The sequence below is a fragment of the Sceloporus occidentalis genome, unplaced genomic scaffold (assembly GCF_023333645.1).
Source record: "Sceloporus occidentalis isolate IW3139 unplaced genomic scaffold, rSceOcc1.0.p SCAF_2, whole genome shotgun sequence".
Lineage (NCBI taxonomy): Eukaryota > Metazoa > Chordata > Lepidosauria > Squamata > Phrynosomatidae > Sceloporus > Sceloporus occidentalis.
In genome coordinates this window covers 107,143,208-107,158,657 of record NW_028316982.1, presented here as the reverse complement: position 1 = coordinate 107,158,657, position 15,450 = coordinate 107,143,208, and the positions used below count along the sequence as shown (strand labels likewise).

General features: G+C 41.1%; 1 protein-coding gene across 5 annotated transcripts in view; it reads right to left on the bottom strand.

Moving 5' to 3' along the window:
- Positions 1-7,723: 7,723 nt before the first annotated feature.
- Positions 7,724-15,450, bottom strand: part of LOC149318841 (rho-related BTB domain-containing protein 1-like) — a 75,228-nt gene continuing 67,501 nt past the window's right edge. For 3 of the 5 annotated variants that reach the window (XM_089510541.1, XM_089510542.1, XM_089510545.1), the window contains 2 exons: positions 15,150-15,255; positions 7,724-12,071 (listed from right to left, as the gene is read on the bottom strand). In XM_089510541.1, coding sequence (XP_089366667.1) covers positions 11,902-12,071; positions 15,150-15,255 — 276 coding nt within the window. In that variant the 3' untranslated portion in view covers positions 7,724-11,901. Of the gene's footprint in view, positions 12,072-15,136; positions 15,256-15,450 lie in introns of all 5 variants that reach the window. The other 2 variants (XM_089510543.1, XM_089510544.1) reach the window with 2 other exon arrangements.

Genomic DNA, 15,450 nt, shown 5'->3' with positions numbered 1-15,450 from the left:
ATTTCTTGTTCTTACCATTTCTTAAGGCTTATTTCTGATGCTGTCAGAAATAGTTCTTAACGCTAAGGGCTGAATAGACGGCCCTGAAGGGGTGGCTTAATGCCACCCCTTTTGATTGCCGGATTGGGGCCACAGCAACCACATACTGCAGCCACTCCTTTTTGAGCCAGCAAAAAGCCGGCTTTTCTGCCATGGTTTTGCAGTGTGCGGCATATAAATGCTACACTGCCGAAGTGCCGCAAAGTTGCCTGCTATGTGGTTGGGCAGATGGCTTCACAGCGGCATCCTACCAGCTTGGGGGCATACATCTAAACAATGTGCCCCAAGCTGCCACAAAGCGTTCATGAATTATAGAATCCTAAGAGTTGGAAGAGACAACAAGGGCCATCCAGTCTCTGTTTCATCCCTATCTTATTTTCTAGTTAACTGAGAGGAGAGAAGGCTTAATGCCAGTCTGATTGGCAAGGCAGGAAATTAAAACTGAGGAGAGAGGGGGTTTGAATCAATGGTTTGAGATTTTGGGATAGTCCACAACACTTGGGTTTATCCCTCGTGCCAGCCTTGACAGGGTTCACAAAATCCCAAGCTGTTATTTTTAAAACAATAATAAAATGATCACTGAAATAAAAAACAAAAGATAACATAATAAAAAGATAAAATAGAAAATCAAAAATCAAATCAAATTAAGAAGTAATAAAAATATAAAGTTTAAATTAAATAATATTAAAATAATGAAATAAAAATAATGTAAAATATAATATGAAATAAAAATGCAATTAAAAGTAATATAAAATGATAAAATCAACAAAATTAAGTACAAATAAAAGAAAACTAAACTAAAATATATAGAAATAAAATTAAAAAATAAAATATAAAAAAAATACTTGTACAATTCCATCTTTACTTATATATCGCTGCTCTTTAGAATCCTTTGGATCAATTTAAATATCTGTCAGTAAACCCATACTGTTCTTTTTTGTGTGTGGTCATATTCTGTGTGGCCACAAGATGTCAATGTAGTATTTAAAGATTTGTCATAAAATGCAGGAAATGGAGGGGTGGGGGGAATGGTTTAACATTACTGGTTATTTTATATTTTCAAATATAAGGAGAGGAAGATTCACTTTAAACCTTTCTTGCTCATAGCTGCCCTTATGGACAGTTGTATGTAAAATGTGTGTTGTTGTGTTTCGCCAAGTCATTTCCATGACCCCTATAATGGGGGTTTCTTGGCAGTTTTTTTTTCAGAGGTTTGCCATTGCTTTCCTCTGAGGCCCAAAGTCACCCAATGAGTTTACATGGCCGAGATGGGATTCGAACTATAGTCTCAGAGTCATAGTCCAGTGCTGAAACCCTTACACTACACTGGATCTATGTAAAATGTGCTGGAGCCTTATTTGAATATGCATTGATCTCTCCCCTCTTCCATCCTAGCACTTTGACCTTGCAGATGACACACTAAACATATCCTACTTTTCGTAGCATCTTGCCTGCCGAAAAGATCTGGAGATCTCAAAAGTTTTCTGAATCTATTCAGATCTGCTATACTGAATATGTTACCCTAATGAAAAGCTAGTATAATTGAAATTTGTGAGGCAATTGTACGGTTGTGAAAGTGGTTTTTAGAGCATAGTTTCTAATTTTTCAGTTAATCATACAAGCTCTTCTGTGCTACTATGAATGAAAATAGCTATGATCTATAAAGGGAGTATTGGGAACAGAGCCCAGCCCAAAAGTACTATTTGTTGGCTCTGTCTACTAATTGAAGATGGGAGGAAAAGATCTCAAGACACCTATCCAAAAATTCTCTTCTGTAAAACTATGGCCCCATACAGACAGGCCAAAATAAAGCTGCTTTGGGTTACTTCGGCGGTATGCTGTTTACATGATGCATGTGTCCTAAGAGTCCGGAAGCTGCACCAAAGCTGTGCAACAGTCCTTAGGACTGGATCATGACTTTGGTGCGGCTTCCGGGCTCTTAGTACGCATGCATTATTTAAACAGCATACCTCCAAAGTGACCCGAAGCAGCTTTATTTTGGCCTGTCTGTATGGGGCCTATGTGTCCTGTAAACATTGTATGGCGTATTGGTTAATGTGATGATGTAAACATTTGTTTAAGAGCTATTGCTGAATCTTGGTTAAATTTACTAGAAAAAACAAAAAATACTTTGGGGTGAGTAAAAATGGAGAAATTAGGGTATATTTCAAGTTACTCTGTTGGAGAAGTTGAAATGAACAGTGTAGGTAGGTTTCCCTTGCCATCCTAACTGAGTGTGTGCACTGGAAAGGTGGCAGTATTGAAGGTTCTACTTTTGTCAGTAAATAGAGACATAGCTGTGTTAGTGTAAAACATCTGTATGCAAAGGGAGTTTGCAGCACCTTTGAGACTAACTGCAAAGGAAGTTGTAGCATACTGTATATACTCATGTATAAGTCTAGAAATTTTAGTCAACAAATTGACCCCAAAAACTTAGGTTGACTTACCCATGCATGGGTCAATGTAAATACTATATTTTAACTCTTATTAAAAAGGGAACCATCCCTTGGTGAAAGGCAACAGTACAATCTGTCCTGGAAACACTGACCTCCCTCTGCTCTCTCTTCCATCCAGCCTTTAGTGTGAGCCAAAACCGTTATGCCTGCCAAAATTTTATTGGTTCTTTGGCATTGTTTTCCTCTGCTTCATCATTTAGATCCTTTGTTGCATGTCCCTAGGTTTTACCCTTGACTTATCCAAGAATCATAACAAAATCCATAATTTTGTCCCCAAAACCTGCCCTTGACTTATGCATGAGGTCGACTTATAGTCGAGTATATATGGTAAGCTTTCATAGACTTGGTCTACTTCCTCAGATGCATGGGCACCAGTTCACTCCAAGCATCTGAGGAATTAGACCAAGTCTATGAAAGTTTATGCTACAACTTCTTTCACACAATGTCTCAAAGGTGCTACAAGATCTCTTTGTTCTTGTAAGTATAGTTAATATGGGCGGATGGAAACTCAGTGTGGTGTAACAGAGTGTTGGAAAGGATGTGGGAGATTCAGGTTCTACTGCGTTTCCCGAAAATAAGACACTGTCTTATATATATATCTCCTCAAGAAGACATACTATGGCTTATTTTCAGGGGATATCTTATTTTTATTAAGTATGGTACAACAATCTACATTTATTCAAATATAGGTGCGTTACAGACCGCCATAAGGGATGTTCTCAGGACGTCCTAGGTTTAAAAAGGGGCGTCACTTCTTGACGCCCCCAAGCCTAATATGTCCTGAGGACGTACAAGATGGCGGCGCCCCATCTACATTGGGGCCGCCATGATGGCGTCATAAACGCACCGCCTCCAAACGAGGCGGCACGGACGTGATGCCGTCCTGCCGCGTGAAGGCACTTAGTGCGCCCTTTCGTCGGCACAGGAAGGAGCTCCAAAATGGAGCGCCTTCCTGGTATTGCATCACTGGTGCAGCCTTTAGATGGCTGCGCCCAGTGACGCAGAGGAGAAAGGGGCCAAGTGGCCCCTTTCTCCTCCTCCCTGCCGCCGCGTGGTGTCCTTGGGGCTTGAAGCCCCAAGGACACCCCTTTCCAGGCCTCGGGGAAGTGGCCTTTTGCCGCTTCCCCGCGGCCTGGAAAGCAGCGGATCGGGGCCTCAGTGGCTGCTGCTCTGGCCACTGAGGCCCCAATCCGGAGGGGAAAAGGGCAGGTGCAGGCCGCCGCTTTTCGGCGGTCTTTAATGCACCATAGTTAAGTCGTCTTCTTCTGGAACATTGTCATAACTCTCCAAAACCGGAATTCCATCCTGAATTTCTTGCGACTCCATTTACTTTAGAACCATTGGCCCCAATCTTTCCGCTCCCTTCCCACCCCCTTCCGTTCCATGCCGGGCCTATCACTATGTCTTATTTTTGGGGTATGGCTTATATTGCTTATATTGCACAAATGCTTAGAAATCCTGCTACAGCTTATGGGCATGTCTTATTTTCGAGGAAACAGGGTAGTTTCCATTGAGCCCTTCAGACTCAGTGGGTGACCTGGGGCCAGCCACACTCTCTCAACCTGGCAGGGCTATGAGAATGGAGAGGGGAGGAAAAGAGTCATATATATTTCTTTGAGCTCATTGAAGATAAAGAAGAACATGGATAGTTATGATGATAGTTGTGTGCTTTCAGGTCATTCCCGACTTATGACGACACTAAGGCAACCCTATCATGGGGATGGCTTGTCCACAGTCACCCAGTAGGTTTACATGGCCAAGCTGGGATTCAAACTCTGGTCTCCAGTCATTTGATTTACACTCATACCACTATGCCACATTGGCCATCACAGTTAGAGAGGCAAAAGCTAGTATTCACCAATTAAATTAGTTGTATGGAGGCGTAGTGTTCTGTTTGTAAAGGTGTGCAGCAAGACCTAGGCAAAATGATTTTTTCCTGACTCTTCCCCCAGCAGGCCATGATTGATTTCAGTGTTGCATGAATTTTGTTGCAGTCGAATGAAGAAAAAGATATAGATCAGCTTATGATGTTGGGCAAAGGTGATCATTTAAAAAAAATTTTATGGCCACTTTATATTATGGCCATAATGTTGTGCAGACAATCCTTTATTAGCTCAGAAGGGATTTGTAGCTGCTTATGGCTATCTCTTTTTTAAATTGTCTGGCATTTTTTTCTCCTGATGGGGCATATGTAATACTTAAATTTCTCCACGATCAGCACATTGAGACAATAAGCTTTTCCCAACTTGAAGGAGGCTGCAGTGCTTAGGCTGAGAGAGGTACAAGACTAATAACTGTCGTTTTGTATAATCCTCATTAGCTGTTGCAGCTTTGAAAAGGAAATCTCCAGGGGGAATTCAGAATTTCACTTTTTAAAAAAGGAAAGAAAGAGGGAAAAGATTTGCTTATGCAATGAACTCTGGCTAATGAGGAATTGGCTGGTTATACACAAAATCTCCTTTTAAAACGGAAAGGAAGTGAAAGAGGTTACTCTGGAAAACTGAGACCAAGATTGGAAAAGGTGCATATTTGAGCTTTAGATTCCTTTAGAATCTAGATCATGCCAATATGGGTTGGCCTTAATGCCTTGTTCTTCACCAAGACAATAACGGCTGGCTTCCGCAAACACTTTGGAAACTTGACCCTTGATAGGGTCGTTTCAGCCCCCTGAATCGCTCAGTCCCCATAACAACTGCTTAGGGGACTGTGGCAGTCCCCAAAACAATTTTACCAAGTTCATCATGCCACTAAAACTAGATAATCTATATTTTACCATTTGGTTTTGTAAGATCTGACAATGAGCAAAGGATACCAAGGCTCTTGTGTCTTTAAGTACGGTGTAGCAGGCATAAATTCAGGGCATGTTTTTTGCAAGTACAAGCCCCTTGCTAGGTTGGGGCATGGCTATGCTTTGGTGCCAACACGCCAGTTAAATGTATGCAAAAATACCAGTCCTTACAGCTTATACGCCTTCACAGAAAGGATGGGGAATGTTGCTAGGCTGCAATGCCCATTATCCCTCACTGTTGCGTATGCTGGTTAGGGCTGATGGAAGTTGCAATCCAGCAATTGGAGGGCCATGCATTCCTGTCTCTTCTTTACCATTAGCTAGGTATCTCATGATGTGTGGTGTCGTGTTTTATGGCTCATGTCTTTCCTGCAAATAATTATGAGACAGTACAACAAAGAATAAATTTATTGTAATGAATGATTTCTGTATGGATCTGAATCATCAAGGATTTAGGAGGCCTATTTCAATTATGGATTTGATATCAGATTTCCTGTTGGTACTACGTCATATATTTCCTAAAGCATGGTGTAAAACAGGGGTCGGCAAACCCCAGCCCGCGGGCCACATCCGGCCTTGATTTTGTTATTTATATATATATGGGACATCATTATACTATGCCACTGTATATAATTCACAGATTTTTGTATCCACAGGGCATCCTGGAACAAAACTCCAGTTGATACCAAGGGCCCACTGTATGATGCATACTAGATAAAATACACACCTACCTTTTTGGAGTCAGCTATGATCCAAATAAACAAGAAGGTTAACAATAAATCTGGAGACTCATTTTCTCTTACCAAGTGCTTTTTTCTGAAGAATAGGCTGTATTGCAATTTACTAACACAAAACAACAAAATATGCTTTCCTCATCCAATATTCTGTGTTGCAATTCCATAAATAACCTCTTCAGAAAGTGCACTTGGTACAAAAAACGTTTCTCCCCTTCCCCATTTAAGTTTAGCTGGCTGATTGGTAAGTTTAAACAAAAAATTAAAAGGCATTTCTGCACGTATCTTCTGACAGCTGTATTTATGAAGGAAACGTAAAGATGATTAATGTTGACTGCTTAGAAGTCTAGCTGTAAAAAAGAAAAACTGCTGGTATATGGCCCCTTCTTTATAATGAGTTTCTATGTGTCAGTTGAAGAACGCCATCAAAAACTTGCTACAAAATACTTTACAGGCAAATTTACAGCATACCACAATACTGCAACAACTCTGTCCATTTGTCAGAGCACTGCACTTTGTCACCTTGTCCAAGGGAGATGGTCTCTTTTGTCATTTTCTGCCCCTTTTGTGTTGTATGCACATATACACATGCACATACATGTGCATGCACATTCAAAGGCAAGGGTTATAAAGGCACACGCACCACTATGTTGTTGCTGCTGTTAAATTTTGAATAGATAGTTTGGTGTTACTTCAGGTCTGTGTGAGTGAGTGGAAGAAGAAACGTGTTAGGCAGCGACCCAAATATCCAGACTGTAGTCCCACATTTTCCTAGGTGGATTCAGCCCAGGACTTGATATAAAAAGAGAAACATAATTTCTAGACCCTGAATTTGGCTCTGGATTTTGACCCCAAATTTAGATTTCCAAAAATGTTGGACAAGAGCTGGATACAAAGTCTGTCATCTTATTGGAAAGTTGCACCATCATAATCCAATTTAGAACTGCATAGAGTTGAATTACAACATTGCAGCGTTTGTGTTCTAAAAAGGGGAGCAGAAATGTAGCTCCATCACGGGGGCCATTGCACAGGCAGAGCCAGCAGCATGGCCACTGTGCCGCAGTCCCAATGCCCACCATGTCCCAATGCTCTATGTGTCCAAAAGTGTAATGGAATGCCCTGTTGCATAGTGGGACATCTTGCACAGTGCGCTAGTCTGTATTATTGCAATTCATTGGCATGGTTGTGTATCATGTCAGCAACAGAGCTCTTTTATTAGTAAAGTTACAAACCATGGCTTCTGGTGCAAGATCTTGGCCAGGAATTTCTAGAGTTGCCAACCTGCAAAGGTAAGAGACTGACTCACATACAAGAGCAAGACTGAGATATCTACATGCTGAGCAAAACATCAGGCCAAACCTATAATCTCTCAGAAAAGACTCAAAGATGCAGAGATACCTGGTGGCACCTCAGTACAACAGTGGTTCACATTTAGCAGTGATCCCTCCTCCACATCTTACCATTTGGGGAGATCTTCTTAGACATTTTGTACTGCCCAAGTTGGGGGAGAGGACTGTGTGTAAACATGTAGAATCAGGTTGCTTTGCCGCCAAAACAATAAATCACACTGGAATAGGCACATTCATTATTCTGTGGCTATGTATGCTTGAAAGACACCTTTGCAAATATTTATGCTACTATTAGATACTACACCAATCAACCAAGAGACATTTTTATAGCTAAACAATTTTATTGACGTCCCTTTTTTAAAAGTTTGTTTTTTGCAAAATAAAAACAAAAATAACCCACCCACCCTCACCAAGATTAAAGGCCATAGGCAGAATTAAACCAAATGAACCAGCCACTTGGTTATAGTAGCTGATAACTAATACAGCTAGTTATTATTGCATATACTCCTGGTTCATTTATACATGTCCATGACAGTTTGGCAAGATTACAATCATAAGAGTAGCTTTGGTTTTGTAAAACCTCAGTAATATTTCATAAATTACAGTCTGCTGACATTTTACAACTGAGGCTCAACCTACATGTAATGATACAGACAAGCTCATTTGTTTAAACTGATCTGCCCCAACTGTATACAGAGAAAAGATCAAGGGAGACACAACTCTGCTTTCTGCTTGATGTTTATATCCTTCAGGCTCTCTCTCTGTAAGACATTTTCACTGAGCTCAGCCTACTTCCTTCCTTACTCCATTGGGAGAGTTGTTACATCTGCAGAAAGCATGTCACAGGTAAGAACTGATCTTGGAAAACTCACTTTTTGAATGACAACTTCCATAATCCACTAGCTGAGATGGCTGGGAACTCTTGGAGTTGTAGTTCAGGTGAGTTTTCCAAGCTCTGGGTGGGGCAGACTGGTGTTTTCGCCATCTCAGATGTACCTTATGCACACCTTCTATCTCTGTGAAATGTAAGCCTGAACAACAGCAATTTAATTTTTATTAACTATTTAATTCTAACTCTCATGACTGCTAACTTTCAATCTATATTGACTTGCAATTGGGTTTCCTTTTATAGCCCTTTGTCACAGTACAATGATATTCATTTGGTTGATGAAGCCAGATTTTTTAATCATCTACATAAGACATCACTGCAGTAACAGAATCTCTCCTATGCTATCCTATGCAGTTACTTTCTTGGGTGTGACATCTGCCACCCAGAACCTGAATAATTTTGGAAAGCTGGGTGGGACGTTGTGCAAGTCTTCCTGACCAAAGAAGTGGGGCTTGAACTCAATTGTGTTTGTAGGTATACCATGTGTGAGAGACTTCAGGAATGGGAATAAACAACTAACACTGGGAATAATGTAATGAGAATAAATAACTAACACTGTAGTTATAGCACTATAATTCCACTTTAATTCCATGGTTGCATTGTACAGAATCCTGAGATTTGTAGTTTGGTGAGGCACTAGCACTCTCTGACTGAGGATCCTAAATATCCCCCTAAACTGAAAGTGCCTGCACTCCACAGGAAGGAACCATGGCAGTTGAAGTGCTATAGTTGTGTAGTATGAAACAGACCACTGTTGCAGTTGAGACACTTGGAAAAACAACTGAATAAAACAGCAATGGACATCTACCTTCCCCCCTAATACATGTAGAAAGTTCAAAGACACATGTTCAGAGCCCTTTAATCATATCCTCTCTTTCTTGCAAAATTCATGGCGAATCAAGATGTCCCCTTATTCCATTCTGCTCATGGTGACTACTCACTCTGCTCTATGACCTAATCGTACTCATCTCCCAGCGTGGATTCATCACCTTGCTGGTTTTCTCTCCCATTATCAATATTCATGATGGTGACTGGGAAACATACAATGTGATGATATTGTGTCATATGGAATCCTCTAAGAACTCTGTTGATGTGCTAGACAAGGAGTTCCACTTTCTCTAGGGTTGTGCAGTGGTGGTGATGGTGGTACGGGGAAGGCAAATAAAATCTGCCAAGTAGCCTGTTTCTCCCATGATCTTCCTTCCTTCTTGGTTGCTGAACTCATAGCTTTGCTCTCTCCTGCCACCAGGTATGCCAGTGTAGTTGGGCTGGACCGGTGTGCCAACTAGAATTCCTGCCATCACACTGATGGTAACACTGCAGCACAGGGGTTAGAAATTTACTGCACCAAAGCAGCTGAGTGTTAGAGAAGATAACATCTACACTAGCTCTTACCTATTCCAGAAAACAATGCACTATCCCATTTAATATGGAATTCAAGATTCACCTCTGTTTGGACAAATGCTAAGGGGAACAAACAGATAAGTCATGAATGACTACAGATTGCAAGACAAAATGATATGTATAGGAGAGATAAAACACAATTATTGGAGTCCTCTATCTAACAAGAGGGATCCGTGTTGATTATGATTCAAGAGGAGGGGACTGAGTGGGAAACTTGTTGATTATGGATTTTAATTGTTTTACAGATAATGTAAGGGTGTGATGACAGTAGACAAAGTACCCCTGGTAGATGACCATCTAGCCTCTCTTGAAAAGCCTCCAAAAGTCATTCTTTAGAAGCTCTTGTGCTATAGAACTGGAGAATTCCAAGATGGGAGTGAGAGGAAGGAAATCTATTATGCTCAAAATAACCTTGGGGAGGGTTAGCCTGAGAGAGATTTAATGACTGCTCCAAAGGGACAGAAGATAGGCTTCATGGTGAATAGGGATATTAACTTAGCTCTCTGAGGTCCACGGCCAGCACACTACCCATTAAATTCCACTGGCTGTGCTAGTCATGGCATCTAGTTTACTGCTAAAAGATTCAATGGCTTGATGCAGGACACTTCAAAGCGTTGGAGTCTTGGTAGGAGGCTGTGTACTTTTCACATGAAAAAGGTAGTGACAAAAGGTCCAGACTTTGCTTTAGGATTACTCTTGCAGGTTAAAAGGTAACAAATACTTGGGAAGCTTTAAGAGCTGAAGAGATAAACCAGTAGCTATGGGTGGAGTACCTGCTCTGTATAAACATTCCATGAGCAATCTGTAAAGATATTCTTACATATGGTTGGCTCATTCTTACAGTTAGCATTGCAGTGGTATATCTGCCATGGGGCACTGATATGCTCACTCCACATACATAGAAATGGATGAAATTGCTTGGTAAAGAGCATTTACGCATGACATTCTTGCAGAGGCAAGCCCTTACCTACTGCTGGCTGCTATCAAGACTATTCCACGGCTAGGGAATTATTTTGAGGGCAGATCAGTGTTGGTTACAATGCAGGTGGAATGGTTGTCCTTTGTTAGCATAATGATGAAAATGGAAGAGAATGACTAATCTCAGCAGCCCTTGACAGGTAAATATTCACAATGAAGCGGACATTTTTCAATATGGAAAAGTTTCTTCCATGAAGAGGCATAGATAACTTGAAATAAATCATCCAAACAACTTGAGAGTGCTACTCCTTTTTGGATTTAGCTCCTTAAGGAAATTTGCAGTGAATAAAAGACACAAATGTTACAAGGTCTTCTAACTATTTTAAGATGATCTGTGAAAACAACACATTTTTATCTGAGGAATATATAAAGGAGTTGTTCCACATGGCTGTTGCTTTCTACCCTTACATGGCAAACAATGGTAAAACATGCCACCAGGCATCTAAAATGGGAAATTATATTCCATATTCATCAATGATCAGCAATGTAAATTGTGCACAACTTTGTTGGTGCTGGATCTTGTTACATCCCATTACACAAAACAAAGAAAGAATAATCTCACCATTATTGAATCTATTATCAAATAGGTAGTACTTAGAAAGTGGGAGAGTCAGTTGCCTAGCAAAAGCTGGTTTGTTGCTATGCTGGCAATTTTTATCAGGGAAGCTCATTAGAGATGTTCTTTTTATTTTACTGTACTAATGGCTGGTGGAGGAAGGACAGAGCTTATGTAAATTAAAGACTTATTTACAAAGTTACTTTGCGGTTTGTGAAAGGAAATGATCAGAAATTTTGTTTTAAGACCTTCACATAAACAATTGTTAAAAAATACGTTCCACTTAAGAGACTGAACAATAAATGATGGATTTGTTATTGTTTTGTATATGTAAAAAAAGGAAAATTCGTACTAGTTTATACAGTACTGAAACAACAAACAATACAGACATTGCTTAAGGAGCAATTTTGAACCCACTTCTGGTGAGCTTGTGCTTTGTTGATCTTAGAAATCATAAATGCACACAGGTGGAAGAAAAATCATCATTTCAAACCATCTTTTGCACCCTCCGCTAGGAATGTTCCCTGTAGAAGTGTCACTGAAACGAGCAGGAGTTCAGGGAAGAGCACCATCAGCTCAGCTCCCATTCACTTCAATGGCACAAGAACCATTCTTTGTGAACTGCAGCACTTTCGAATGGTAAGACTTCTTTGAAAACAACGTTTGTCAGTTCAAGCCATGCTCTTGACAAAGGCCCCTCTCCTTTCCTCAGACAACTACTGTGGAAGAATTCCAGAAGCACCACTTCCGTTTTGAATGATGTTTATTTAGTGCAATGTCTTCCTTTTCTCTTTCCTTTTTAACCCGCTGGAAATGATCTTCTTCCTTGAGGTACCAGACAGGAGGCCAGCGGTGTCTCTCAAAATATTCCTGATTATCTGTATTAAACAAACAACTAATGAAATTTGCAACTAGAAAGCATTTTCATTCTGCAAATTGCTGAAAACCTATCTGTTTTCATGCATTAGTTAGGAAAAGTGGAATATCTAATGCCATGTTGGTGCCATTTGTCAGAAAATTTCATGTAATGCAGCACCTATCCTCCTGGGCAGGATTTCTTAGAAAATGCCAGCTTTCCTTAAAACAAAACAAACAAGCAACTGCATCTCACATCTGTCCAGTTTCTAGTTCTCGTGGTACAGGCTGGGAATATATTGAAGCGCAAATCTGTCACACTGAATTTTCTAGCTTCTAGTTTTGGATATTTGTTTTCTGAGACAGAGATATCATAAGCAGTTTTTCCACAAAATGTATATATGAAAAATATAAAATATTACAATACAATAAAAGAAATACAGGTGCAGCAATAGCAACAGATGCAACATCAAGCAATTTTTTTACAGAACCAACCAACAGCGAGGGACAAGATAAAACAATTGTTCACCTTGCTTCCATGTAACATACCCGCTGTGGGCTGTAATCATTGTGTGTCCACCTTGGGAGAGGGGATTGGTAGATGCTTCTCTGTTCCTATTTGTTCACGATGAAGCACAGAATGCCTGTATGTGGTAGTTTGGGGACTTTAAAATAATGCAGGAGAAGGGCTTTGAGTCCTTTATGGAAAGGACAGAAATAAAAGCTCACACAACCCCTGAAAATCATATCTGCATGGTAAGGGACTTGTACATGCATGGGTGTCCCTACCTGAATTCTGGCCTTAGGAGACATGGGAGTTCTGCAAGCAGTGCCATTGGTCAGAAGATACATTTTATAGAAACTGTGGGTAAATATTAATGATGGTTTGATATACTGCAGCATCATTAAGGATTATATTCTTAGAAACATAGGAAGTTGCCTGATCCTGAGTGAGACCACTGGTCCATCTAGCCTAGTCCTGTCAACTCTGACTGATCTCCCACATTTCAGGCAGAATTCCTTCTAAAGAGGAAAGGTCAGAAAGTGGCCACCAGGCCTTAGTAAATTACAGCTATGCTGAAGGGAAAGTCTGCTTTGACATTAAAAGTGTCACAAGCTATAAGTGATTTTAAGTTAAGTTAACCAAGTATCAGACTTTCTGAGCTGTGTTCTCAAACACTGGCACATGTCCTGCTAACAAATAAACCAGAGTAAGGTGCAATAACTCCAGAGGGATTCTGCAGCCTCCGAACAGAAGAACCTGGTACTTCCGGGTTCTTCTTGCGGCACCCGAGTTAAATCGCATGTGCTCCACTGGTGCACTCGTGACATAATGGATGCACAGCAATGTGCAGACGCTGCGTGTCCCTTACGTAAAGATGGCAGCACCCATGTGGATGAGATGTCGCCATCAGCACGTAGTAGGGCTCGGAACTGTGCGGTTGGTGTGCGGTCCTGAGCCCTACTATTGCCATCAGAACACCACTTCCTGGCGGTGTGTACCAGGCCTAAGTTACAAAAAAACAAGTGCGACAAAGCCTAATTTGGAAATGGTGGTTGGTTCTTTTTGGTGAGTCTCTATAGCTGCAAGAGCCATTTGTTGCTCAATTGCTGCCACTGCATGTTTTTGTAAGAATTCTATATAAAGTTAGCTTAATTAAAACCAGAGCCCAGACAGCGCTGTACCACTAAATAAACTAGTGAGTTCAATCCACTATCAGACCTTATTTATGCACCTCAAACAAGTTACTTTTTCCTGGTCAGTTCCCAGGCCTACCCTGAGATCCCTGGTGGTTTCCATCCAATTACAATCTAGGCTTGACCCTGCTCAGCATCTGAAATCAGACAAGAACTATGCATTTGTGGTGGCACAGTATCCATATTTTGGTATGTGTGTAAAAAGATATGCCTAATTTTTCAAAGAGACTTTGGCGGGTTACAAACGGCCCTCAAGGGGCCGTTTTCCCGCCGCCGCCATTCGCTGCGTAGGGAAGCCCCAGCGTCCAGACCGCGAGGCTTCCCCGCGCAGCGAAAAAGGAGTGCTGAAATGGCGCTCCTTTTCGGAACGCGGAAGTGGTGCCGCGAGGGGCGGAGCACGCCCTCACAGCATCACTTCCACCGCGACACGTCTGGACGCACAGCATCCAAGACATCAAAATGGCGGTGCCCATGTGGATGGGCACCGCCATAAAGTCCGCGCTCCGCATGTACTGGGAGGAAGGGCCATCAGGAAGGTAAGAACCTTCCTAACCCTAATACGGCCCTTCCTAACCCTAGTACAAGCGGAGCGCGTACTTTATGGCGGTTTATAACCCGCCCTGATAAAGGATTCGCAGTCCAATAAAGAATGGGAATAGAATTCTCCAGTGGTAAGAAAATGAGAACCAAGAGATGAGTAGATTGACCCCTCCAACATGAAATGTATACATTTAAATCTCTTGGTGCACAGGGTGATGGAGCAACTGTGTCTCCTCTGACCTGCACTTTCCTGGCCCTGGTGACCATACCTCTTCTCACCTATGGTAAAGTAGGGAGGGGGCTGAGATTACAAAATTGGAGAATGATCTAAAGAAGCTGTTGATGCTTTGCTTCCTACAGCACTGGGGGATTTAAGAGACATGTCTTATGTCTGGGTAACAAGACAGTTGTCTCACTTAAGACTCAATTCTTCATACCAGGAGGCGGGAATTCTGTATCTCATGGAAACATTTGTATGACATATGAATCACTGCACATTTTTTTAAAAAAAGAAAAATCAGTTTGGAAGCTTTGGGGGTACATGATTTAGGGGTAAAATATGATGCCTCCCATACATTGTTCTATATCTCCAAACCCCTTAGAAAGAAATCAGACTTTTGTTGGAAACTGGAAGTCTAGCTTGTTGAGGCCTGGGAAGGGTGGGAAATGGGGCAGAGGTGACTCCTTTCCCATTGCTATCGATTCCTTCCAAATTTTGGAAATGTTCAAATCCTTATACAATCTGGATTTTTGGAGCTGATTATTTGGGGTTTTTTTTGTTTGTTTCTTTGTTTAAAGCACAGGCCTAAAGAATAAAGAATAATTGCAAAATGGACTGAAAAAATCTCACCAAGCAGCCTTACCAGGAGATTTAGTTTTGATTTCCTTTCGGAACTTGGAACAAACACTGTTATAGTTGGTGCAGATATAGTGCAAGCACCAAGCTGCCAGCTGGTTAGCATTGTGAAACTGGAAAAGAAAACAAGTGAATTGATATTCTGTGTAGTTAACAGTGAGTTTACATAATGATTTTGATGTTAAGGCAAGAGAAAATACTCTGGAACTGAGCCATGTCAGCTATTCGTGAAAGTTTAGTACCACTACAGACACAGGATGTTCAGCACAATGGAAGCATAATGGCTAGGGAACCTAAAATTAACAGCA